General features: G+C 44.0%; 1 protein-coding gene and 1 long non-coding RNA gene across 2 annotated transcripts in view; one reads left to right on the top strand and one right to left on the bottom strand.

The window, feature by feature from the left end:
• The window catches only part of LOC127056695 (transmembrane 9 superfamily member 2-like), a 43742-nt gene extending 42409 nt beyond the window's left edge, over positions 1-1333 (top strand). The window contains exon 17 of the mRNA XM_050964857.1: positions 708-1333. Within this exon, the coding sequence (XP_050820814.1) occupies positions 708-775 (68 nt within the window). The 3' untranslated portion in view covers positions 776-1333. The remainder of the gene's footprint in view (positions 1-707) is intronic.
• Positions 1334-2202: 869 nt separating this feature from the next.
• The window catches only part of LOC127056706 (uncharacterized), a 92388-nt gene continuing 68525 nt past the window's right edge, over positions 2203-26065 (bottom strand). The window contains exon 5 of the long non-coding RNA XR_007775875.1: positions 2203-2221. This is a non-coding gene — a long non-coding RNA (uncharacterized LOC127056706). The remainder of the gene's footprint in view (positions 2222-26065) is intronic.

Raw genomic sequence — 26065 nt, forward strand, 5'->3', positions numbered from 1 at the left:
GCTCACTCGTGTGAACTCCCCTTCCACAAAAGGGTGGATTTTGAAAGTTTAGTTGAGCTACCATTTTCAGTGGTAGGTTGGTCCACACTCCAGCTGGAATGTTTGTTTGTACCATAGTTGGCCCTAGTCAAGATGAGCCCTGTACAATGGAGTCACATACATACACATAGTAAGACAGTTTCTGTCCTTGAGAGAGTCTAAATAAAGGAAAAATAGAGTTGAAGTGACTTATCTGGGATCACATAATCAGTGGCAGAGCCAGGAATAGAACCAGGTCTCTTGACTCCCAGTGAGTGGGAAGTTCACTAGATCATATGGTCTTGCAGTAGTGTATGACCTAAAGAGAGAGCTGGACATGGCCTTTGCATATGTATACGTTGTTAATGTTGCATACAGTTGAGGAAATTAACTGCTAGTTGATTTAGAGTATTTATATGGCTGCTAATGACAGATTTGTGTAACCATGTTCTATTGGTTGCAGGCACATCATGCAACAAAGTCCTAAAAGTCCTTATTAGCTTTGAAATTGATAATTTAATAGCCCCAGGTTGTGCATTGTTAAAATTAAAAAGTGCACTTTTATTTCTAGATAGGTAACTGGAGGATAATGGGATATTCTGTCCTGCTTGGAATTGTCTGTTACTAGACTTGCTCCAGAAGCATGTATGGAAGGTAAACTAACTATTTTAACACTCTTCTTGTTTTAGGGACGATTGGATTTTTTGCCTGCTTCTGGTTTGTTAGTAAGATTTACAGTGTTGTGAAAGTGGACTGAAGAATTTCAAAGTGTCTTTGGAACATATCTCCCTTGCTGTGATATATTTTTACCATGTATTGAGAAACCTACTGCATAATTATTTTAAAATGTAAAAGCTGAACCTCAGCCTAAATGGCAAAAAATACAAGTTTTATGGATGGAAATAGTAGCATTGGAAAACATGTACACCAGTCATATTGTTCCTGAAAATGTTAATCCATTCTAATCATTTTTTTAAAATACCACATACAAAGTTTGACTTAAAACAAATGAATGATGCAATGAAACCAGTTTATTTTTTCTTTTTAAAATAGTACATTATATAGTTTTCCAGCTGAGGTTTCTTGTCATTTTTGTTACTTTTCTTTTTACTCTTACCATCAAAGCATAGGACCGTCCAGTAAATACTATGTAAAAATGTGAAACTTTTTTAACTTAAAACTGATTGTACATAGTATTGTGCACCTTCTTTACAGCTTGTTTATCATCATACAAAGGAACATGCATTTAGTGTAATGTAGAATTTTGTTAAGGATATCAACACTGTTTTTCTTCAAATAAAACTGCAGAACTCTGGCTGACTTGTCCATTTTCTTGTCAAGTACGTCACCACTCTTAAGCACAAGTTTCATTCATTTACTTTGTCAAATGGGCTGCCAAAGGGATAATTCTCAAAGGCACAAACCCTTAGTTCTGGGCTGTACTGCTAGTTATGGAGTGTTCGAATGTAGGGAACAATTGCAAGTGGAGCCTAACTGCTGCTTTGGATTATAGGATGAGAGGCATTCCCTCTCCTTACCAGATCCACTCCAGGGCTTTATAGGGGATTACCAACACCTCCGATTGTATCTGGAAGTGAACAGGAAATCATTGCAGAGACAAGCTCTGTTACGTTCATGCTGGTCACACTTGAAGAACAAGAGGATGTTGAGTGAAATTAAAGGAAATCTTTTTTTCACACAAGGTATGATCAAACTGGAACTCATTGCCAGAGGAAGCTGTTGAGGCTAAGAATTTAACAAGATTCAAAATGTCATAGTCAGTTTAAGGCCAGAAGGGATCACCAGATCACCCAGTGTGACCACCGATATAGTGTGATTGGATTTTTACATGGTTATCAAGAATATCCAGCGTTGTTACCATTAACAACACATTTTGGAAGGGGTATTAAACATTGTGATTCAAGGCTTAAGCAGACATCTAACTATTAGTGATCAGGATGAGACTGATGTATGAGGCAGATTATCCCTCATGTACCTACTGCAGCGTCTCGTGCTCTGAAACATCTGGGAGGCAGGGTACTTAACTAGATGGACATTGGATTTGATTCAGTATGGCAATTCCTATGTTCCACTACTTCCATTTTATCTAGGTTGGAATCACAGCCAGCTTGCTTTCATACAGATCCCCCATTGCTTGTCGGCCATTAGGAGTGTAATGGGACTATGATCTTCCCTCCCCCGCCTTCAAAAAAAAAAAAAAAAAGCGCTGAGGATCACAGCCATGCTGATGACATTGCAGTCCAAGACATCTTTTCCCCCTTGTGGATTCATGTGTCAATAGTGAACAAGGGTGACTGATGGATCTCACATGTGGAGGTGTTTGGAGTTCCATCAGGCATGCCAAGCAGTTGTCCATGGTTAGGTTGAAACCTCTCAAAGAAACAAATCCATTGAAGGCTCATTCTCCATTCCTGCCAGATTCCATAGGTGAATGACCAAAAATGCCTTGTGGCCAATGGTACTGAAAGACCTAATGAAATCAGGTATGATATTAAGCCTGATGGAATCCTTAAAAGGGTTACTCTGGACTTTAATACTTTTATAACTGTGTTCTAATATTTAATAAACTAGTTTTCCATTTATAAACTTAACGGTATCATGGTCTTCTCTGAGGAGTTTCCTTAAAAGAAAATAACTCTACAACTTCTAAAAGTTTTTCATGTTTAAAAAGTTTGAGAATGGCATGAATTAAACTTCTATTTCCTGAGACTTACGGAGAAGCTGGCAAATGTGTGTGGGTGCAAATATTAGTTTTAAAATAAAATCGACCATTGGTCAAGCAGAGCAGAGGTGTGTCTGAGTATATGTTAGGCAGCATGAGCATGGGATAGTAAATTCAATACAGAAAGCCTGTCTTCCAGCCAGGTAAGGATAAGCTGGGGGTCCATACAACTTTTTCAGGGGCTTCTTTTTGGCCGATATTCTGCTCTGTAGTAATCCTGTTCCTGCAGAAGTCCAAAGGTCTTCAGTTTTAGCTCAGATGACTCTCTTCCTGCAGAGTTTATAATTTTTACAGGTCCAGAGAGGAACATGGGTGTAACATTCTCACAGAGTTTATAAGCAGCTCTGGCTCCATAATACCATTGTACAGTCCCACCAAATTTGTTTTTCAAAACGATGATGGAATGGCCCCTAATCAGAAACTTGCAGAATATGGAGACAAGTAGAATAAATTACTTTATTGTCACATTTTGGAGGGGAAAGGGGGAATTAAACAACTTTATAATTTTTTCTCCATGACAATCCACCCATTTTCTGTACCCAGTTAAGACTCCTAATGGGAACACTACAAATAAGCAGTACACTACTCTAAGTACTTAATCAAGGGAAACTTGCTATAAAAATACTGTTGCTTTGCTAGGCAGTTAACACATCTTTTTGTGCACTTCATGTGTGATCCTGCTTGCCATGTGGCCTCTTAAGAGTCAAGGGGTCTGATTTTTCAGCATTGCTGAGCACTTGGAGCTCCCAATGCCTCCAGCTAGGGATCTGGAATCAGGCCATGTGTACATCCAGAAACACTAGCCAGTGGTGTTCAATGTATTCATCCTCATGTTGAAACTGATGCCATTCAACAAAAGACACTTCCTATTATAAATGTCATACTTCAAGAGTTTCATTGAACTATAAAAATCAGGAAATGTCAGCTGAAATCGCTTCTGCATCTTAGGGAATTTGGGGTTAAAACTGGCATAATGTCCCAGCAGGATTTGGTTGCCAGATAATAACTTAATTTCTGTAAGCAGGCATTGTCTAAAATAAAGTTTTAGTTACTGGCTTTGCTTAACCACCAGAAATTTTAAAAATAGGATGTGGGGTGAGCAAGGTCTCTACAAAACTCGCAAGTGACACGGCCTAGGTTCTAAAGTTTTAAAATAGGTTCGTCTAAAATACAATTATCTCTTTTATAAAAGCTTCACAAGGACTTTTAGCATGTATGTAGCAGCCAGATTCATTGGAAGTTTTATTAACTAATTAAACAGTCTGATAAATGTGATTAAATGAATATGGCTCCAAAGGACAGTTTCAATTCTGCTTTCAAATTTCCAAGGTAGAAATATGTTTTCCCTCCCAATCTGTGGATGTTTTGCTGACAGAATTGTTGTATTAGGACAGTGAGATTACAATAAACTGAAACATGAGATGGAGCTGTCTTTTCCATTAATGGGGAGAAAAGGATCTGGAATCAAGATGGGAATTAATACAGTTCTAAAACTTAGTATTAATACAGCTAATAATTTTTTTTAACTAAATACTAGTATACTAAAAATTAGTATTAATTTAACACCCAACAACCCCCACTCCCTGCTTTGAATGGACAACCTGAGTATGACTCTGATCTCAAGCTATCCTCGTCATCTTTTAAAAGGTCATCTTCATTTAAAAACAGGGCAATCAAGATCTGATATTTCTAAATTTTATTTTTTTTTTAAACGTAACTGCTCTTTGGAAAGAATTTGATGGCAGCTTTTGTGCTCAATGAAGAGCGCAAATACATTTTTTGGCTTTACTTAATCTCTTAAAAAAAAGACACGTAAGTATTTGTGTTTAATTTAGACTTGATGCAAAGTGGTCCGCTCAGCCCACTATTTTAAAAGTTAACAGGTACAGAATGGGCTGTGGTAGTGTAAGCAGAGTCAGGATGAGCTGTACCCTGATATCTGGTGGTGAATTATGGCAAGTGTGGAAAAGAATTTCAGAGGCTGATCGTGTTTGCATAGGCACACCCACTCTGCCTAGCATAGCCCACAGCAGCCTAAAATGGTTACTGTCACAGCTGTGAATTTCTTTGTTATTGGGGCAGGAGGAATAAAGTGGTGTCACCCTCATTAAGTAAATGAGGAACTACGAAACTTTTATGATAAAGGGTTTCACCATCAACTAAATAGCACTTGCTAGACAGGGGACATGGCTTCCAAAACCCAGTGAATGGAGAGAGGCTGGGGACAGGTAGCTGTCCCTTGTGGAGTGGGCTCCTTGTGTGAGCCAGCAGCACCAATTGCACCTACTCCATTCTCCACTGTTGAATATCAGAGCTGATTTTTGATTCCCTTAAGAATCTAGATACAGGTTACTGAGTTGAACTCACTTTGGGCTAATGGTGCACCAGCACTGGAGCTCCCCTACTATAAGTGAAATCACTAAGAGCTGAAGTCACTAAAGCTAAAATTACTGAGCTGAGAGCACTGAGTACTGTGCTAACTAGTGGGGGAGCCTGAAGCTCTACTGCGGAGCACAGCAGCTGGCAGAGCAGATTGGAGCAGTTTGTGGGGACATGGAGCGAGTGGAGCCAAGCAGTTTGTGGGGATGGCTGGAGCGGATCACAGGACAGCTGATGGAGCAGAGCGGCTGGCAGAGCGGAGCAGTTGTGGGACGGTTGGAGCGGCCCATGGAGCAAGCGGAGCCGAGCAGTTTGTGGGGATGGCTGGAGCGGATCACGGGACAGCTGGTGGAGCAGAGCAGCTGGCAAAGCGGAGCAGAGCAGTTTATGACGAAGGCTGGAGGAGCAGAGTGGAGTGGCTGGTAGAGAGGAGCAGTTCGTGGAGAAGGCGGAAGCAGAACCCCACGGAGAGGCAGGGCAGTTGGCCTCGGACTACGTAAGGTGCCCCTTTCTACTCAGGCTGGGTGGGGGGAAACCTCTGCAGATAGACTCTCGAACTCGGGGGCTGCACTGACCAGGACAGAGACTTTTGGGTTGTGGGACTTTTGGGACATTTGGGTTATTGGACTTTGGAGTCTTGGGGTGATTTGGGGATTGCTGGACTCAAGAGCCCAGGGAAAAGGACACAGCCCAATTTCCTGGGGTGGGTCTTTGCTCATGGTTTGGTCTATGAACTAGTTGAGGTGTTTTCCCAATTTAATGCTTGTTGTTTATCTCATGTTATTAAATATTTTCTGCTACACTGAGACTCTGTGCTTGCGAGAGGGAAAGTATTGCCTCTTCAAGGCACCCAGGGGTGTATGTAAGATTTTCCCAGGTCACTGGGTGGGGGCTTGAGCTGGTTTTGCATTATGTTGTAGGGAAGGGACCCCTATGTATTGAACCCGGCTCTTGCTGCTATCAATTCGGCCTGGCAGAAGGGTTACAGTAGCATAGCATAAGTGGTTTCATCTTCATTCTTTTTACTGGATGATGCTGAATGTGTGGGTCTGATCCCATCTCCTAGCAGATGCTCTTGTGTATGTAGCCGTAGATGTAGGGGTAGAGGTAGCACAGGCAGAGGAACGGGAGAAGCACCACTGAGCTAAGCCACCAGCCCTGGCCACATGTGCAGCAAGCTGGAGAGCGTCATGCATAGCAGGTGCAAGGCCATGATCATGAAGACCACCCTATTGGCTTTGCAATGGTGAGGGCTGGGTTGCAGGTGGCTGGTCCCAGGGTTCAAACACTGGGTCATCAGCACGTTCCCAGAGCACCATCCCATAGCAGCCCAGCATGATAGCCAGTGGCCTGAAGAAGGAGGGGGAGATGCTGAGATCCACGTAGGAGGCACTGGAGGTCCACTCCATGGTGCACAGGGAGTTGTGCCAGTTGAAGGTGGCTGATGCCAAGCAGCCAGGTTAGCAGGATGAGGGCACTGCTCCTGCTAGGGATCATCCTGGCTGTGTAGGAGAGTGGGTGGATGATGACCAGGTACTAGTGTTGCCTATTTTGGTTGGACGTATACCTGGAGGTTTCATCACATAACATCTTTAATTAAAGATTAATCTTTTAATTCCTGGAAACACCAGGAAAATACCCCAGGGTTGGCAACCCTACCAGGTACTGATCCACTGACACTATGGCAATGGTTTTGACCCCAGGGAAGGAGAAGAGGTCAGGAGGGCCAGCAGGACTGTGCACAGGTGGAGGAGACAGAGCTCAGGCAGCGAGGGTATGACCAGTGCACTCTGCAGTAGGTTGGCTGCCAGCAGGTTGAGGATAAGCAGTTGGTCACCTGGAGCAGGGGGGCTTGCATTGGAAAACCAGCAGAATGCTGCATTGCCAAGTAGGGATAGGCAGAGCAGGGTGAGCCTGGCCAGGTGGAGCAGTGTGCCTGGGCCAGGCAGGGGCTTGGTGCCATTACTGGGCACACTGGCACCAGGAGACTGACCTCGCGCTGCCTAATGGAGGCCTGTGCAGGCAGGCTTGGGTGCCAGGAGCTGGCTACATCCTACAGATCCAGTTTGTTAGCATTTGCAGTTGAGGCTTGTCTGGGTCTACTCCTCACTCCCCTCCTCCCAAGGCAGCCAACAGCACCATGGTCACCCTTGCTGCCTGTCTCCCCCACGGGCAGTGCTGTAGGTAAAGGCCTGTATGGGGAATGTGGAGATGAGTTTACCTAACTGAGCTGCATTCTGCAGTGCCTGGGCGGCGCTGCTGTGCTCTGCAGTGCCCCTGTGCTGGGAAAGTGACACTGGTGTGAGGGGGCTGTTGGCCCCTTACCGAAAGGCAGTGGGGTGTTTTTTGGTTGGCCCTCTCCCAATACCTGGAGGAAGGGGAAGGGTTGCAGAGGAGTCAGGGTCCTGAGCCTGCCAGTCCCTAGGGCCAGAGGGGAGAGGCCAGCATTGCAAGCCAGCCAGATTGACAGGGCAGGCAGGCCAATGAGGGAGTCAGGAGCCCCATGAGCCTGTCCTCCGTGGGAGCTGGGGCTGCCAGGGCAGAGCGGCGCTGAGGGCGTGCAGGGGCTGGAGCAGCGGCTGGGAGCTGGGATGGTGAAGGTGCGCCAGGGCCCAGCTTCAATGCGAGCCGTGGGCCTAGCACCGGGATAGCGGGTACCGGCTATGCCGCACAAGTAACACTGGGGGGGGGGGGGGGCAGCGCAGGGAGATGTCGCCAGACGAGGGCCTGGAAGGCCAGACTCAGGGGGGAGGGGTGACCCTGAGGGAGGGAGGGGGGGTGATGCTGAGGAGAAGGTCTAAGGGCAGAGCAGTATCTGAGTCCTGGTATCACGGCAGCCCAGCCAGGGGTCCTGGGCCACGTAAGGGACAGGCTGTCAATTGTCTCGGGTCCCAGAGACTGTTGCTGGCCGGGTCCCTGTGCGCATCGGGCGGGTTCCTGGATCCTTGAACTTTTACGGTTTTTCCCTTATGTGTTCACAGTTGCTGTTTAATAAATTGTATGTGGTTTAAACTCAACATAGCAATCACTGAGTTAGGGACGGGGCTGGTGTGGAGAGAGTACCCTGGAGTGGGAATGCTCTAGCCCCTGTCCTGAGTGACTCATGATGAGACTGGGGGTTAAGCCTTCCCAGGGATCCTGAATCCAGCTTTATTGAGGCTACAAGGAGTCTTCTGCATGAGAGAGTGGAAGAGGAGTCCTCGAGGTCAGGCAGGCATCCGGCTAAAAAGGGCTGGGCAAGGACTCTGATCCTTTTGTTGTCTGATTCAACTGGGATAGTATAGAAACCAGGAGAATACCCCACAAAAGTGGGACCATCCCCCAGTTTACACTGGCTTTACTTTGGATCTAGTGCCGGTTCTTGGCTTGCAAGGATTTCCAGGCTCACAATAGCATGCACTCTGCAATATAAAGAGGGCACTAGTTGCTAGTGCTGGATTAAAAATGATACAGCAGCATTTGCACAGGAGCGCATTCCTTCTGAGGCCAGTGGCCTTACATGATAGGTGCAGGCTAAGGAACTGCTGCTACTGGACATGCTTCAGGTGAAGGCAGCGGCCCTGCTCAGAGATCTGCAGAGAAGAAATGAGATGGGAGAATACTGAGATCTAGAGAGGGGGGCTGGAAAAAGAGAAGGTGAGCTGGCACCCAAAGTAGCTCTATCAAATGGGAGATCATTTGGATGATGCAGGAGTGAAAATGTAGCGTTTCACATGGGCTGCCCACTCTTGTCTATCATTGAGTTACTTACTATGGATTTGATGACCTGTTGATGTCAGCTGTTACATCTACCACCCCTTTCCAGTTCTTTGAAGAAGACGGTGGGAAATTGTAGGGGGATTTGCCTTGCCTCTTTTCTGTGCTGAAGCTGAGCTCACTGCTGCTAGAGGGGACTTAGCCCCCTACCTCTTTCAACAGCTTCTCTGCATCTGAACGCTATACAAACAGAGGGCTGGTCTACACTAGGGGAGGGGGATCGATCTAAGATACGCAACTTCAGCTACATGAATAATGTAGCTGAAGTCAACGTATCTTAGATTGAGTTACCTACCGTCCTCATGGCGTGGGATCAACGTCCGCGGCTCCCCCTGTCGACTCCACTACCGCCGTTCGCATTGGTGGAGTTCTGAAGTTGACAGGAGAGCGTTTGAGGATCGATATAGCGCGTCTAGATGAGACATGATATATTGATCCCGGAGAAATCAATTGCTACCTGCCGATACAGCCAGTAGTGAAGATGTACCCAGAGGGAGCTGTTTAAAATCCAGTGGTTCCACTGCAAGCATTGTCAGTGCTGCTCTTTGCTAAAGAGCAGATACTATTGTTTAGTACAAATTTTTTTAAAGCTGGGATTTGCAGCATTGTCATCTTTGAGCCTTTTTTTCTCTAGAAATTTAAATACACTTTATTTTTTGCGCATATGGCATATCTGTGTCTCTGGTTAGAGACAGACATCCTGCTCCTTGTTCTAACAGGGGTACCAATCGTGTAGTTATTACACAGGCAAAATACCTTTTGAAGCTGGCAAGTGTTCAATATGAGAAAGGACTGACTGCAGTATTAAGCCGAGGGATGGAAAGGAGGAAGCCAGTGGATGCTGCACTGTACAGAAGCTCTGGAGACAGATGGGAGGTCTCATAGCTTCCAAATCCTCACTTCTTAGGCCAGCTGTTAACTCCTGGGAATGATGTTGCGCACACTGGTGCTGGCCCACTATGCAGTGGCCTCTGCAGGGTGGCCAGTCTAGATACAGAGGGGACACTCCTAGTGCATCTGTTCAACCACTGAAGCTCCTATAGTGCGCTGCATGAGGCTTCCTTCTCCTCCTCTCCTTGCCATTAGTGCTCTTCCCCTGCTGTTTGTCTCGTTGCTGTGACAACGAATACTGCTGTCCCTGTAGATTAGGAACCCAGTATGGAACATAGTGCAGAAGCTACTGCACTAGCCATACTGTGCTTACCTTACTGTTCTAAATAGTGGCTAAGTTCCTATAGCTCTTACTGCTATGGAGCTGGCCTGAATTTCCATCCAGACCAGGCGCTGCAGCATTCTAAATTTGAACTTCCTTCACTACCCCTCCACCCCAACTTCTGACTTTAGTGAGAAAAAAACAGGCTTTGCTGGTCAAATAGTTTTTCACTTATGTTGACATTTGATTAGTTGAAGGAGGTGAAATCTGAGCAAAGGAGGAATTTTTTGGAGCCCGTTTATAAAAACAGGAACAGACAGCTTTCCACAATATCACGCTCTGAGTGCAAGGTGTTTGCACAGATCTCGTTAGAATGGCTTCTGCAACAATGAACAGCAAAGAGCAAGGATTAAATGGGGTCAGAGAAGAGATTTCTAATCCCCAATACAGTACTTGATCCAAAAGAAAAGCTCGCAAGGACGATCAGTCATTTCCCATTGGCTGCCCGCTCTCGTCTATCAACATATCAAAGAAGACGACCACAGTAGAATTTAGTTTCAGGATAGAGAACCACACAAAAATGAGGAAGCTAGTTAAATGGAAATTAAAAGGAACAGTCACAAGAATGAAATGCCTCCAAGCAGCATGGAAACATTTTTGAAAAACACCATAATAGAGGCTCAAATTAAGTGTATACACCAAATTAACAAAAATTGTAAGAGGACTAAAATAATACCTCCATGGCTGAACAACAGAGTAAAAGGGGCCATTAGAGGCAAAATGATATCCTTTTAAAAACTGGAAGTTGCACCTTATTGAGGAAAATAGAAAGGAGCATAAACTCTGGCAAGTCAAGTGTAAAAGTATAATTAGGTTGACAAAGAAGAATGTCAAGAGCAACTAGCAAAAGACTCAAAAAGCAACAGCAATTTTTTTGTAAGTATTTGGCAGGCTTCCTGCTTCTGAAGTAATCAGTGGGGCCACTGGACGGGAGAAGCTAAATGAATTCTTTGCATCGGTCTTTACTGCAGAAGATGTGATGGAGAGTCTAAGGCACTGTCCCATACTGAAGTGTCAGTAGAGGAGGTCTTGAAACAGATTGATAAATTAAACAGTAAAAAGTCTCCAGGACTAGATGCTATTCACCCAAGAGTTCTGAAGGAGCTTCAAATGTGAAATTGTGGAACTACTAATTTATGATATGTAACCTATTGCTAAAATTAGCTTCTGTACTGGATGACTGGAGAATAGCTAATGTGATGCCAATTTTTTAAAAGGCTCCAGAGTTGATGCTGACAAGCCTAACTTCAGTACCAGGCAAATTGATTGATTTGAAACTATAGAAAAGAACAACATTGTCAGCTGCATAGATGAACATAAGTTGTTGTTGGGGAAGAATCAACATGGCTATTGTAAAGGGAAATCATGCCTCACCAATCTATTAGAATTCTTTGAGGAGGTCAACAAGCATGTGGACAAGGGTGACCCTATGGATATAGTATATTTGGACTTTCAGAAAGCCTTTGACAATGTCCCTCATCAAAGTAAGCCTCATAAGATAGGAGAAAAGGTCCTCTCATGGATCAGTAATCAGTTAAAAGACAGGAAACAAAGGATAGGAATAAGTGGTCAGTTTTCAGAATGGAGAGAGATAAATAGCATTGTCTCTAGGGATCTGTACTGGGACCAGTGCTGTTCAACATATTCATAAATTATCTGGACAAAGGGGTAAACAGCAAGGTGGCAAAGTTTGCACATGCTACAAAGTTAAGTCCAAAGCAGACTGTGAAGAGTTATGAAGGGATCTCACAAAACTAGGTGACTGGACAACAAAATGGAAAATGTATATTGGAAAACATAATCCCAACTATACGTTCAAAATGATGGGATCTAGATTAGCTGTTAACACTCGAGCGAGCTCTTGGTGTCGTGGATAGTTTTCTGAAACCATCTATTCCATGTACAGCAGCAGTCAAAAACACTAATGATGTTAGGAACCATTAGGAAAGGGATAAATAATAAGGCAGTAACTATCATAATGCTACTATATAATCTATGAAATGCCTGCACCTTGAATGCTGTGTGCAGGTCAGGTCATCCCATTTCAAAAAAGGTATATTAGAAATGGAAAAGATACAAAAAAAAGGGCAATAAAAAGATTAAGGGCATGGAACAGCTTCCATGAAAGGAGAGATTAAAAAGACTGGGACTGTTCAGTTGAGAACAGAGACAACTAAGGGGGTGAGGATATGATTGAAGTCTATAAAATCATGAATGGCATAGAGAAAGTGAATAAAGAAATGTTATTTATTCCTTCACATAACACAAGAAGCAGGGGTCACCAAATGAAATTAATAAGCATCAGGTTTAAAATAAACAAAAGGGCATACTTCACACAACACACAATGTGTGGAACTCATTGCCAGGGGTTATTGTGAAGGCCAAAAGCATAACTGAGTTCAAAAAGAATTAAAGAAGTTCATGGAGGACAGGTCCATCCATGGCTATTATCCAAGATGGTCGGGGTGTCCATGCTGTGGGTGTCCCTAAGCCTCTGACTGCTAGATGCTGGGACTTGATGACAGGATGGTCCAGGTGATTATTGCCCTGTTCCATTTATTCTCTTTGAAGTATCTGGCACTGGCCACTATCAGAAGACAGGATACTGGGTTAGATGGACCATCGACGTGACCCAGTATGGCCATTCTTATGTTCTAATAGCCAATAAAGGGTATTAATAGATTAATGGACCTTTTATGTCCTATGTAGCTCATTCCATCGACTAATACAGAATTATTCCTCACATTATTATTAATTGTTTTTATTATAATTATTTTTTTGTGGTACATTAAAAGGGCTCTAGATTGGAGCTTCATTATGGTGAGTACCATAAATACACATCATAAGAAACAGTCCCTGCACCAAAGAGATTACAGTCAAAGTAGATAAGGCAGGCAAAGTATTCTATGTATCCTATGCTCAATCTGCTCGTACGGGTGTCAGTTCATGACATTTCAATGGGCAGTGTGTTTATCCCAGCAATGCCCATATCTTTTCTGAGCCCCTTGTGAGGTAGAGAAGCATTATCGTCCCCCATTGTACAGATGGGAAATTGAGGCACAGAGGGGCTAAGTGACTTGCCCGAGTCTCACAGGAACTCTGTGGTGGAGCAGGGAACTGTATGCTGATCTCCCGCAGCCCATGCTGATGCCCCAACCACTAGGCCATCCTTTCTCCCAAAGGAAGTATTATTCCCATTGTACAAATGGGGAACTGAGGCACAGAGAGCTGTAAATGCCTTGCCCAAGGTCACACAGAAAAGCTGCAGCAGAGCTGTATATTGCATCCGGATTGTCTGAATGCCAGACCAATGCCTGAATTACAAAACCATCCCTGCTCATTATACTTACTAGTGTTTTTCCAGCCCTTAGTATTGTTTGCTCAGGTATTCAAGCCACCAGACTTGACAAGAGAAAAAATATCTGCCTTGAAATTCTCTTAAGAGCCTGACTTAAACCCCAACCACCAAAATACATAGCCAACGCCTGCCCACTCCATCCATAGCCCACCCTGCTTGGACTCTGCACTGCTGCTGCTAGGAGATAGAGGCTTCTAGGTCCTCCAGGGTGCAGTAGGCAAGCTGCATCATTTTGTTAGAAAAGATGGTGGGTGGGGTTTTTAAAATATAATTATTTTTAATAACTATTTTCAATTCATTCCTCATCCAGCAATAAGGAGAAAGGTAACAAACAGGAGCACACTGCACAAGGGAGGTTCAGACATACTCGGCAATGGGGTTCAGTGTCAGGTGAGCCTCCTCTTACAGAGAGGACAGTGCAGCAATACATCTCCGATTCCATGGAATATTTTGGAGTTGCCTCAGCTCCTGTGTCTTTGATCTCTGGGGAGTCATTCCTTTAACCCATCCTGTTAGGGCCTGATCCAATATCCATTGAAATGAAGAGAGAGACTCCCATTGACTTTGGTGAGCTTTGAATCTGATCCTTTCTGCGTCTTTATCCAAAATAAGAAATTTTTTTCTAGCTACTGACAATAGTGTTTCCATTAACTTACTGAGACCCATCTCAGAAATGTGACTACCAGCTGCAATATCAGCACCAAGGCTAGAGCCCAACTGCACTATATATCACTTACAAGATGGGGGACTGTATCCTGGAATACAGTGACACTGACAAAGACTTAGAAGGGTCATGGTGGATATCCAATAGAATATAAGCTCCCAGTGTGATGCTAGCCAACTCCATCCATAGCCCACTATGCTTGGGTGCACGAGGAGGTGACTATCCAGTAGGCATAGGGAGGTGGCATTCTGCATATGACATCTGTGAGACCATTACTGGATACTGTCCAGTTCTGGTGTCCACATTTGAAAAGGATGTTGAAAAATTGGAAGTATCAGAGGGGTAGCCGTGTTAGTCTGGATCTGTAAAAGCAGCAAAGAGTCCTGTGGCACCTTATAGACTAACAGACGTTTTGTAGCATGAGCTTTTGTGGGTGAATACCCACTTCCTCAGATGCATGTAGTGGAAATTTCCAGGGGCAGGTATATATTTGCAGGCAAGCTAGAGATAATGAGGTAGTTCAATCAGGGAGGATGAGGCCCTGTTCTTGCAGTTGAGGTGTGAAACCCAAGGGAGGAGAAACTGGTTTTGTAATTGGCAAGCCATTCACAGTCTTTGTTTAATCCTGAGCTGATGGTGTCAAATTTGCAGATGAACTCAAGCTCAGCAGTTTCTCTTTGAAGTCTGGTCCTGAAGTTTTTTTGCTGCAGGATGGCCACCTTAAGGTCTGCTACAGTGTGGCCAGGGAGGTTGAAGTGTTCTCCTACAGGTTTTTGTATATTGCCATTCCTAATATCTGATTTGTGTCCGTTTATCCTCTTCTGTAGTGACTGTCCAGTTTGGCCTATGTACATAGCAGAGGGGCATTGCTGGCATATGATGGCATACATTACATTGGTAGACGTGCAGGTGAATGAACCGGTGATGGTGTGGCTAATCTGGTTAGGTCCTGTGATGGTGTCGCTGGTGTAGATATATGGGCAGAGTTGGCATTGAGGTTTGTTGCATGGATTGGTTCCTGAGCTAGAGTTACTATGGTGCCGTTACTGGTGAGAATGTGTTTCAGGTTGGCGGGTTGCCTGTGGGCGAGGACTGGCCTGCCACCCAAGGCCTGTGAAAGTGTGGGATCATTGTCCAGGATGGGTTGTAGGTCCCTGATGATGCATTGGAGAGGTTTTAGCTGGGGACTGTATGTGATGGCCAGTGGAGTCCTGTTGGTTTCTTTCTTTCTAGCTCATGCTCCAAAATGTCTGTTAGTCTATAAGGTGCCACAGGACTCTTTGCTGCTTTTGAAAAATTGGAAGGGGTTCAGAAGAGGGCTACAAGAATGATTCAAGGTCTGAAAAACCTGCTTTACAGTAAGAGACTTGAGAAGCTCAATTTATTTAGTTTATTCAAGGGGAGGTTAAGAGGTGACTTGAACCTGGTCTAACAATACCTAAATGAAGATGAGATTTCTCACAGTAGATATTCTATAAGCTAACAGGAAAGGACATAGCAAGTTCCAGTGCTTGGAAACTGAAGCTGGACAAATTCAGATTAGCAATAAGATACACATTTATAACAGTGAAGGTAATCAGCTATTGGATAACTTACCTTGGGACATGGTGGATTCTCCTTCATGTGTCTCCATTAATTCAATACTGGATATCTGACTTCAATGGTCTTCAGATCAGGTCTTTGTTTTGTTGAGATAGTATGAACCTGTACCTGAAAACTCAGTTCTGAGCCCTACTATTTTGCTATCCAGAGTTACTGAGTTAATGGTATGGTATTTTATCTTTCTAATCTAGATGCTTACTCTATGCACTCTCATTAGCTTTGCTCATACCAAGTGGGAAGCCCTTAGACCTTCCATGAAGTTATTAGCCCCAGGGTTTTCTAGATAACATTAGCATCTGCAGAGTTTACCCAAGGTAATTTATATTCTATTTTCAAGTGAGGGAACAACTCTTAGATGTTTGACATCATAAAATACTATAAACACAGAGATTTATTACAGTAGCAAAGAGAACAGCCCCTTGAGTTGGTTTGTTTACCATAAAAAGTCAGATTAATCAGATGTGAACATGTCTCCTATATTTCTTTGGTTTAGTTTCCCTCCTGGGCTGTTTATTGCAGGAATCATAATTTATTGAAAAACTTTATAGCTATAGCAAAAATGCTTTGGACTATGTTGGTATAGGAATTATATTTTTACATCTAAGGCATATTTATCTCCCTCTTTAGCTACCAGTAATGGAAAAGAAACACACACAATCAAAACTCTCATTGTAACTGTTCCCAGGGTAAAAACTACAGTGAAATTATAGAAAATTACAGTAATGTAACCAGCTTGGTAGTTTACTGGTTTAGTTGGTCAAAAATGTTAGTGTCACTGGCACATAAAAATGCTCTTACAAGAGGATAAAAGGTTACCAGTTTGGCTTTGATGACAATTGCAGAGAAAGAATTAGAGAAAATTTACTCTTAAAAGAATTTACTAGAAAAGAAATGCAACCATAAGACTGAGGTGCCATGCAGTTTGCTCAGCTAAAACTGAACTACAGTAGGGGCAATTGTAAGCAACAAACTTAGCCTCTACTGAGAAGAATGTTTCGTATATTACAGCAACCTTTCTGGCCAGTAATTAAGGAAAAGCAGTGACAGGCTCTGAAAGAGAATCCATTTCATAGGGGTTACCATGCTGGAATAGACGGACTGATATATGCTAAAAAGATAGGGTGATCCAGCTAACTCATTCAGGGATGTGAAAAATCTATGCCCCTGAGTGACATAGTTAAGCTGACCTAACCCCTGGTGTAGACAGCACTAGGTCGATGAAGAATTCTTCTGTTGACTTAACTACCACCTCTTGTAGAAGTGGATTATCTACGCCAATGGGAGCACTCCTCCTATTGGTGTAGACAGTGTCTACACTGAAGCACTACAGTGGTGCAGCTGCAGTTGCAGCATTTCAAGTAGACAAGCCCTAAGATCCATTTAGTCCTTTAACCCTGATTGTGGTCAATGATATATGCTTATGTATAGGCTTTCTTATGGTGCTCATCGCTGTAGTGTCTGAGCACTCATATTTTTTAATAGATTTGTCTTTATAGCTGCCCTGTGAGTAGGGCAGTGCTTTTAATCCCTAATTTACAGATGGGGAACTGAGGCCCAGAGATATTAAGTGATTTTCCCAGGGTCACCCAGAATGTCAGTGGCAGCAATAGAACTCAGTTCCCCTGAGTGCTAGTCCAGGGCCTTGATAACAAGCTCACCTTCTCCCTCAACAATAGGAGGAATTTAGAAACACCTAAAATTCACCTGATTTTCCAGCACTGTGTCATAAAGAGAAGTTTCCTTGGCCCCATGGTTCATCTTTCTCCTTTAATCACAAGGCTTGATAGCCCTGGAAAAGATTCTTCTAGCTATTATAACTGCTGAGGCTCTTCTTATTTGTAAACATATCTAATCCTTTTCAGAATCTCACTTAAGAGTCTCAGTACGAAATGGTGAGAGTGAATTCCACTGCTTAGTTATATCTATCCCCAATTGTGAGGTTGGCAGACCAGGTGCAGCTCATGCCAAGGCCCCAGGCTGGCCTGGAAAGCAGTCTGGCTGACCTGTGTGCTTGTATTGTTAAGGTAAATATTAGAGTTGTAAGGCTGTATTTGGTGTCTAGACCTTATGAATAGTGTAGGATGCTGCATGTATTGATCTCAATTATAACCACAAGCCCATGGTATTAAGTTGTATTGAGTGTTTGCATTGTAAACCTCTGCAATTGTGTAACTTACCAAACAATAAAAGAAGCATTAATTAAGGTGAAGCGCTTGTCCTGCACACAAGCTAGCCCACTGAAGGCCAATGAGGCATTGTGTAGCATCAAAGGACAGAGACTTTGTTGACTCACTCCTGAGTGTTCCTCACTCCCTCCAGGAAGGGGAGACTGTGTATGAACTCATCCTAGGAGCTTGGCTTGTGAGTGAAGGCGATAAAAATCACTGACAAGGAAAAACTGGGTTCTCTATGCTGTCTGAGCTCTGTGGGACAAAGATTGCTAAACATAAGCATGAGATTCCCATGTTGCTTGGGATGGGTCAGCCCTAAAGGACATATAGAGCTCCTTATTATAGAAGCTTATATTACCTTTTTAAATCTAAGACTGTAACTCATTTGTGTGTACGTTTCCTAATTTAACCATATCAATAACTTCCATTTCTTTTCTTAGTTAATAAATCTTTAGTTAGTTTATTACAGGATTAGCTAGAGGTGTTGTCTTTGGTTTGAGATCTGAGTACAATTGATCTGGGGTAAGTGACTGGTCCTTTGGGACTGGAAGTAACCTGAATATTATTGTGATTTTGGGAATATAGAGACCATCTATCACATAGTCCATCTTGCCTGGCAAGATAGACCGGAATGCTCAAGGGGACTGTCTGTGATGCCGTGGTAAGACTATTATAAGTGTTGCAGAAGTTCACATAAAACCAGTCTGAGGTTTCTGCTCTGCTTTTTGACAGTCTGCCCTGAGGTTGGCACTCATGGTCATGAGCCACTCCAGAAAGCATGACACCAATATCAATCCATTTTAGTCTCTGATTCTGCCAACACACACACTTTCAGGAATGGGGCCTTCCTTTGCTAGAGGCGGCTTGCTAGGTTGGAGGGCAGCAAGACTACATGGTGAGAATGGGGATAACGTAGCTGAAAAGTTTTAAAGGGCTATCCCCAAGGAAGACCCTTACTACAAAAATAAGGCCCTAATCTTGCATGTGGATACAACTGAGAGAACTCTTGGATTTTCACAGAACCTCATTTACCTGAATGGGGCTCTTGGAGTGAGTATATGCCCATGTTGATCAGATGGAAGGATCAGGGGGTCTATCTGAAAAGATTTGGAGTGTGCCCTGTTTTTCCAGAGCCTAATGCTACTCTCTACCATCGTACAGTAAATGCTGTTCGATTGTTATTCTGATTGCTGCACTAGCATTAAAACAAAATGGAAGTTGTTGTATGTTGTCAGGTCTCTCTCTTTAGGAAGGTTAGGAGGGTGCTGGAAAGGCATACCCAAGGGTCAGGCTTTGTAATGAGGTGGTAGAAATGGTCATGTGTTCTCAGGCTATGTTGTCTAACCCAGACTCCTCTTTCCTCCTTTGCGCTGTTTCCCTAAAAGATCCATGGAAATCTGCATCAGCATGGAAGTTTTAAGATGAGATGTTTAGAGTTTCTTAAAACAAAGTGTTTGCCAGCAGATTTAGTTAAAATTTCAATCAGCCTAACGGTCAGGAAAAGCTAACTGCATCCTGGAAAGGGAGGGTTTCCCCAGGATCAGAGAAACTAAGATAGTTCTTGCAGGAAAAGCAGGTGAAGCGGTCAGGAAAGTTGGATGTAAAAGAACATATCAGTGATAGGATCATAAAGGGCTGGGGAATTTTGATTTTAATGTTAGCCCAAGGAAGCAGAAGGCCATTGGGGTTAAAATTAAGCATGATTAGAGAAAGCAGATATAGTATCATCTGCATTGGGGATTTGGCCCATTTTCAGGCCAGTTGGTGCCACTCCAAGTGCACGGAGACATGTATAGAGTTTATCCTTCACTAGGCAGTTAGCAACTTTACTTGTTTGCACTAGTGGCCTGTACTTGTACTTGCATCATTGGCTGTAACGGGGGCAAATCACCACTAGAGAAATGGCCTATATCCTGAAAATGGACATTGGCAGAGTAGAAAAGGGACTGGTAGCTGCTGAAGGGGTAACCCCAAAAAATCCCATTTGTCTCACATACCCAGAGCCTTGACCACTAGACAGGTGGGAGGTCTCAGTTAGCTGAGGCTAGAAGTGGCGTGTGACTGGACCCTGGTTTGTAGTTTGAGATGTGCAGTTTTGCCCTTGATAGTGATGGACTAGGATTGGTGCAAGATGTAAAGAGAAGGGCTTTGCTAACAATGTGCATCTGCTGCTGTCTGAGCGGCTCTGTTCTGAATTCCTGTGCTGACTGGGCTTCTCTGCTATCAAGGCTGTGAAAGATTTGGCTGGTGTACAAACCCAAAAGGAACATTTCCTTGGGAGAAAGGAGGCTTAGGAGCAAAGAGATCAGCAAATCGGAGTTAATTGTGTTATCTGAGGGTGGCTAATAAGTATAATTAGTGTAATAAATGTGGCTACGACTCCCCCTGTGTTTTAGGAGGTACCAGGTGCAATGACAGAAGGGGCCGCGTGGATAGCATGTATTGTAATTCTGGGTCACCAGACGGAATCATTGATGTAGCCCTACTTTACTCTTTGCAGGTCCCAAGTGGCTAAGGGGCTGCCTTTTGGCAGGAAGGAGGATGGACGCTAGCAGTATCTGACAGCGAGTAATGGAATTATACTACACCCTGAATGGATGGGGGGTTGTGTGAGGTTGCTTCATGGCCATGACTGAACAAATACTTCCCCAATCTCTGCCTATGTTGAGTTCCTTGATTTCTCAAAAGGAGGAGGGGGGAAGGGGAGGAAAGGAATATGTTTCCCTTAAATCCTCTCACACAAGTATATAGGGGCTCACCTGGTCCAAGAGCCAGTGTCTGCCTGGTCAGGGTGCTGAGCCCGTCCCTAGGCAAAGGTCAAAGAGCTGCTGTGTAGTTCTCGCTTGTGAGATTGTGTGCGGGTGTCCACTGAGACAAACGCCCAGAGCACTGGGGCCCTGCTCCTGACTATGGGACTGCTTGGGTGCTCCTGAAATAGCAATTATTTTTTGTGTTACAGTAGCACAGGGGTCAGCAACCTTTCAGAAGTGCTGTGCCGAGTCTTCATTTATTCACTCTAATTTAAGATTTCATGTGCCAGTAATACATTTTAACGTTTTTAGAAGGTATCTTTCTATAAGTCTATCATATATAACTACACTATTGTTGTATGTAAAGTAAATAAGTAAATTTTTAAAATGTTTAAGAAGCTTCATTTAAAATTAAATTAAAATGCAGAGCCCCCCAGACTGGTGGCCAGGACCCGGGCAGTGTGAGTGCCACTGAAAATCAGCTCACGTGCCACCTTTGGCATGCGTGCCATAGGTTGCCTACCCCTGCAGTAGCACATAGGGACCCCAATGGAAATCAAGATCTTGTGGTAGGTGCTGCACATACACACAGCAAGAGGCAGTCCCTGTCCCAAAACGATTACATTGTGAATGGACAGGACAGTCAGAGTGGTAGTGCTCTTACCCCAATTTTACAGATGAGGAACTGAGACTGAGGGAGACTAAGTGACTTGGCCAAGGTTCCCTAGGGAGTCTGTGGCTGAGTTACATTCAAAAGGTCCAATTTTCTAATTGGAGCCTTGCCCCCAAGACCACTCTTTCTCTTTATATGAAGGATACCATCTGCCCCAGTCCTGCAAGCACTTGCCCATGTCAGTGCTCCCACTGACTCTGAAGGAACTACTCGTGGCTGGGTCAGTAACACATGTGCCTAAGTGTTTGCTGGCTAAGGGCGAATGAGACTGCCCGAATGCTCCCCTGACCTGTCCTTTGCCCCCAAATTATTATTATTTGTATTATCACAGTGCCTGGGACTCCCTCACCATAGACCAGGAGCCTGCTGTGCTAGGAGCTGTACAGACACAGAACAGAAAGACTGTCATTACTTCTAGTCAGCTGTTGATGCCAGGTGCTAATGCTGTGTTTTCCTGCATTATCTTGTCGTCTTTGTAACTGCTGCACTGAAGGACTCTTTCCCCTTCCACCCAAATCCTTAGCTGTGATTTCCACTAGTAAATAGGCACTAGCTCTTCACTTGCCAAGCTCACACATTGCGTGTGGCAAGGACTTCAGAAAGGACAAAATGGCCCAAGATCATGAGCAACTTGGTTTAATCTTGCCAGACACCAACCACATCACCAACTACCATCCTCCTTTCAGTGGAGAAATCAGGTGGTAACTTTGGGTGGTGCTAATTTCTGATGCTCCAAGCATAACCAGTGGCAGCTCTCTGCAGACGTACTCAGAATGCTGCCGTGTTACATTTATTACAGAAGTCACCATTTCTTTCTTTACAATGCACTTCTGGAGGAATACAACAGATTCTCACACACATTAAAATGATACAGATTAAACCAAACTCTATACAGCCCAACAAAAACCTGAGCACCAGTCCATGCTGTGTCACTATAACTGGGGCAGAATCCTGGCCTCAGGGAAGTCAGTGGGGGTTCTGCCATTGCTTGCAGAGAAGTCAAGGTTTCACCTTTGAACTCCACAGGCCTGGAAGCACAACTGAGGAATATACTTTAAATCCTTCAAGAGAAAATTGTTTAAACCATATTAGGGCGTCACTTCATTCCTCCTCCATCCTCAACAGTGCACTGGGGATCTTTGACAATAACTCTGAGAGAGGAAGGATGCTCCATGGTCAGAGTTTTCTCGAGGTTTAGGGAAACCTGGGTTCAAGTCTCTGCTCTGCCACAGGCTTCCTCTGTGGCCTTGGGCAAGTCTGTGCCTCAGTTTTCCATTTATAAAATGAGAGTAATAGCGCTTCCCTACCTCCTAGGGGTGTGTGAGGATAAATACATTGGAGCATAGGCACTGACTCTGTGGGTGCTCCAGGGCTAGAGCACCCACAGGAAAAAAATGGTACTCTGCACCCACCGGCAGCTCCCTGCCCCACCCTCCGCCCCAGATCACCTCCATCTCTGCCTCCTCCCCTGAGAGTACCCCATTCCCGCTTCTCTCCCAGTGCTTGCTGCCGTGAAACAGCTGTTTCAAGGCATAACACGCTGTAGGAGGGAGGGGGGAGGAGCAGGACTGTGGCACGCTCAGTAGAGGAGGTGAGGAAGAGGTGGGGCTGGGGAGGGGATTTGGGGAAGGGGTTCAATAGGGGTGGGGAGGGGGTGGAGTTGGGGCAGGGACTTGGGGAAGGGGTTGGAATAGGGGTGGAGCAGGAGGGGGTGGGGCGAGGGTGGAGTCAGGGTGGGGGTGCGAGGGTCAAGCACCCACTGGTGCCAGGAGAAGTTGGCGCCTATGCATTGGAGACTGGAAGGTGCTTAGATACTACTGTAATGGGGGCTATATAAGTACCTAGGATAGATCGATAGACATCACACATATTATTAATCTTCAACAAAACTGGTGACCACCAACTGGAGGCTTTAACTCACCACCTCCCTGTTCTGCAATTAATCGTGTATATAGTGCAAGAGAAATTACTTTTGCTGTGTGTCTCACAGTAGCTTCGTTCAGTAAAATGCGTGCAGCCTTCTTGAACATGGAAAAGCTGTGTGCAGCTTGTCTCATATTTTGTTTAGAGGTCTAATTGGGGGAGAGGGGAAGTGGGCCTTCAATATCATGGGTTTTCAAATCAAAACAAAACCCATAACTTCCAGAAACGAACTGTAGGCTGTCCTTAGGTGAGGGCATTGCCTTCATTTGCTATAGCGCAAGTGAATATGGCATCATTTTGTATCCTCTATGCACCACAGATCAGAGCCTAAGGACACTGCTGAGGTATTTTTCATAAATGTAAGAAGATCTGTAGAATCCCTTAGAAACCTGAAATTAAAAGATGTCAGTAAGGATGTATTTATATCATAAACACAATAGCTGTTGCCATAGAGTCTACTGCCACCTGCTGGATTCCCTCACTCTGCCTCTGCTGTCTCACAAACACTGTGGTTTGTCTTTTGAATCTCTTCAATGGTAGCCCATGTTGTGGTCTGCACTGTTAGTGTGTTGTGAACAAGGGCATCACAGATGTTTAGGAACATGAAGATCGCTGTATATAGCAGTAGTGCCACAATATTAGTAGCTTGCTTTAGGGAATATGATTGGATTAGTTTTTATCTGATGCCCTGAATTTGCTTAAGAAGGCAGAGATCTGAACGCATCCAACGTGAATGTCAGTACATAGTTTAATCCCAGCTCCTATAATAAACTGGATTTTTAAGAAGGGGGAGAGAACACAATAGTTCTACAGAGTGCTGCACAACCTGCAGTGCAAATGAGACGACTACTCTTTATAGCACATGCCCTTAATGATAGCATCTTCATTAACATATTAGCAGGCAGGGTAACTTCCAGCACTCCACATCATTAAGAACTTTAAATGATCATTTCTGCGTAGTGTATATAATTCTCTTTACTCGCTGATTAGAAATGTCCAGGCTTCAGAAATGCTAACACCATGTAGAAATAGCAAGCTGGTAGTTATCTAATTAGAACCTGCTTCAGAATCTTGCCATGGGGCTTGTAGAGCTGGCCTTTTTATTTTCCTCTACTTTGTGCTCTGAATGACTCTGAAGTTCCCTCTGCTCTTTCCCTTAATGAGTTGTGCTGCGGTGGGCTAAATGTGAAACTGCTAGCATAGACTTCTCATCTGAAAGCGTCTAATTGCTAAAGTAAGAAGAGAGAACCTTTTACAATGTTTTCTATTAATTATTTAATTATTGTTTGTTGCTTGTGTCCTCCTGCTTCATACAGCTGTAACATAACAGACCTACAAGTGCTAAATAACTACAGCTACTGGGACCTATTTGCTATCAAATCTTTCCTGTTTGCCAGACTGCCCTCTTAGAAATATGAAACCAAGTTTCTCCCTTTTGTGGATTTCCATTTGGCAAAGCCTTAATGTTTGTTAATAGAGCACAAGCGTACATAGTCAGCAGAAGCCTGAGAGAACAAAATGAGGCTTTATAGATGTCCTATGAAATGAGCTGTTTTTGCAACAGTTTTTCTTTATGGGTTGCAGACTGATTTGCAGTCCTCACTTAGGGGCATCTTTTGCGTTGGCTTCAGACCCATGGATTTTTGTTTTAAATGGATATTAGATATGCTAAAATAGATATTCTGAATCCAAGTCACTATGAATGAGAGTGGATGAGTGTAACCATGTCATGGTACATTAAATTTGGGCCCTACAATTTTAATACATTTATCAAACTTTCGTTAAAATGCCTATAAACTTTGTCCATTTAAAATGTACACTATATCAATACTGCTAATATCAAGCAAACAATGTATGCTAGGAAATATAAAGACTTAATTATGCTACCAAACTGTTTTAGATCTTAAACTCAGATTGTGAAAGAATCTGTTACTGCTTATATGATCTCTAGGAAACAAAATACAGCTGACTAGTACGGGCTGTGCTGCAGCCTATTTACTTTCTTAATTACAAAAGAAAAAAAAGGCAGGGTAGAAAACTTGTGGGAGCAGAGGGAGAAATTGCATGTCCAGCTTGAGAGTTAGACCTGAGAGCTGGGCTATGCTCATGACTCCACAGGTGCAGGGAGAGGGAAATGAGGATACAGAATACAAACAGTGGGGCCTGATTCACTGTTGCCCTGTACCTTGTGCAGCTACATACACCAGTGTAACACGGCTGTAAAATGCCACCACTTCAGAATGGCAGTGTGTCAGGCTCACTTTGCCTTGGTGCAAAGGACTATGCAAGGTGCAGGGCAGTGGTGAACTGAGCCTCTGGATTGTGAGCCCCAGTACGTGCAATGCAGGGTAAAGATGGTTTCCTTGCATAGCACAGTAAGAGTTGCAAGTATTACATTGTGGGTGATGCAAATCCATTACAAAGGGCATAGTTGAAAGGAAAAGAGGGCCTTGCTTCCCAGTGCAGCAACTGGCATGGAATTTGGAGGGAGGTGCACAGATTGCAGGAGGAAGGAAAGGTTTGGAGGAGGCACTCTAGAAAGCCAGTCTGTAGGCACATGATTTGAATGCTAGCCTGGCTGCAGTTGCAGCACCTCAGTAAATAGTTCTCTTTATAAAGAGCCAGGTTAGATTTATGAGCACACAGTCCTCTTATGTTATCACCCAGCATGCAGTACCCGAGACACTCGACCCAGACCCAGGACCCCACTAGGGGCATATGAAGCCATGCCTAACAATCTAAGATGCCAGCAAAATAGCACACAAGTTGCTCCTGAGACAAAGTAAAGTAACAATTGTCTTGTTCACATCCAGCT

This window comes from Gopherus flavomarginatus, chromosome 8 (genome assembly GCF_025201925.1).
Source record: "Gopherus flavomarginatus isolate rGopFla2 chromosome 8, rGopFla2.mat.asm, whole genome shotgun sequence".
Taxonomy (NCBI): domain Eukaryota; kingdom Metazoa; phylum Chordata; order Testudines; family Testudinidae; genus Gopherus; species Gopherus flavomarginatus.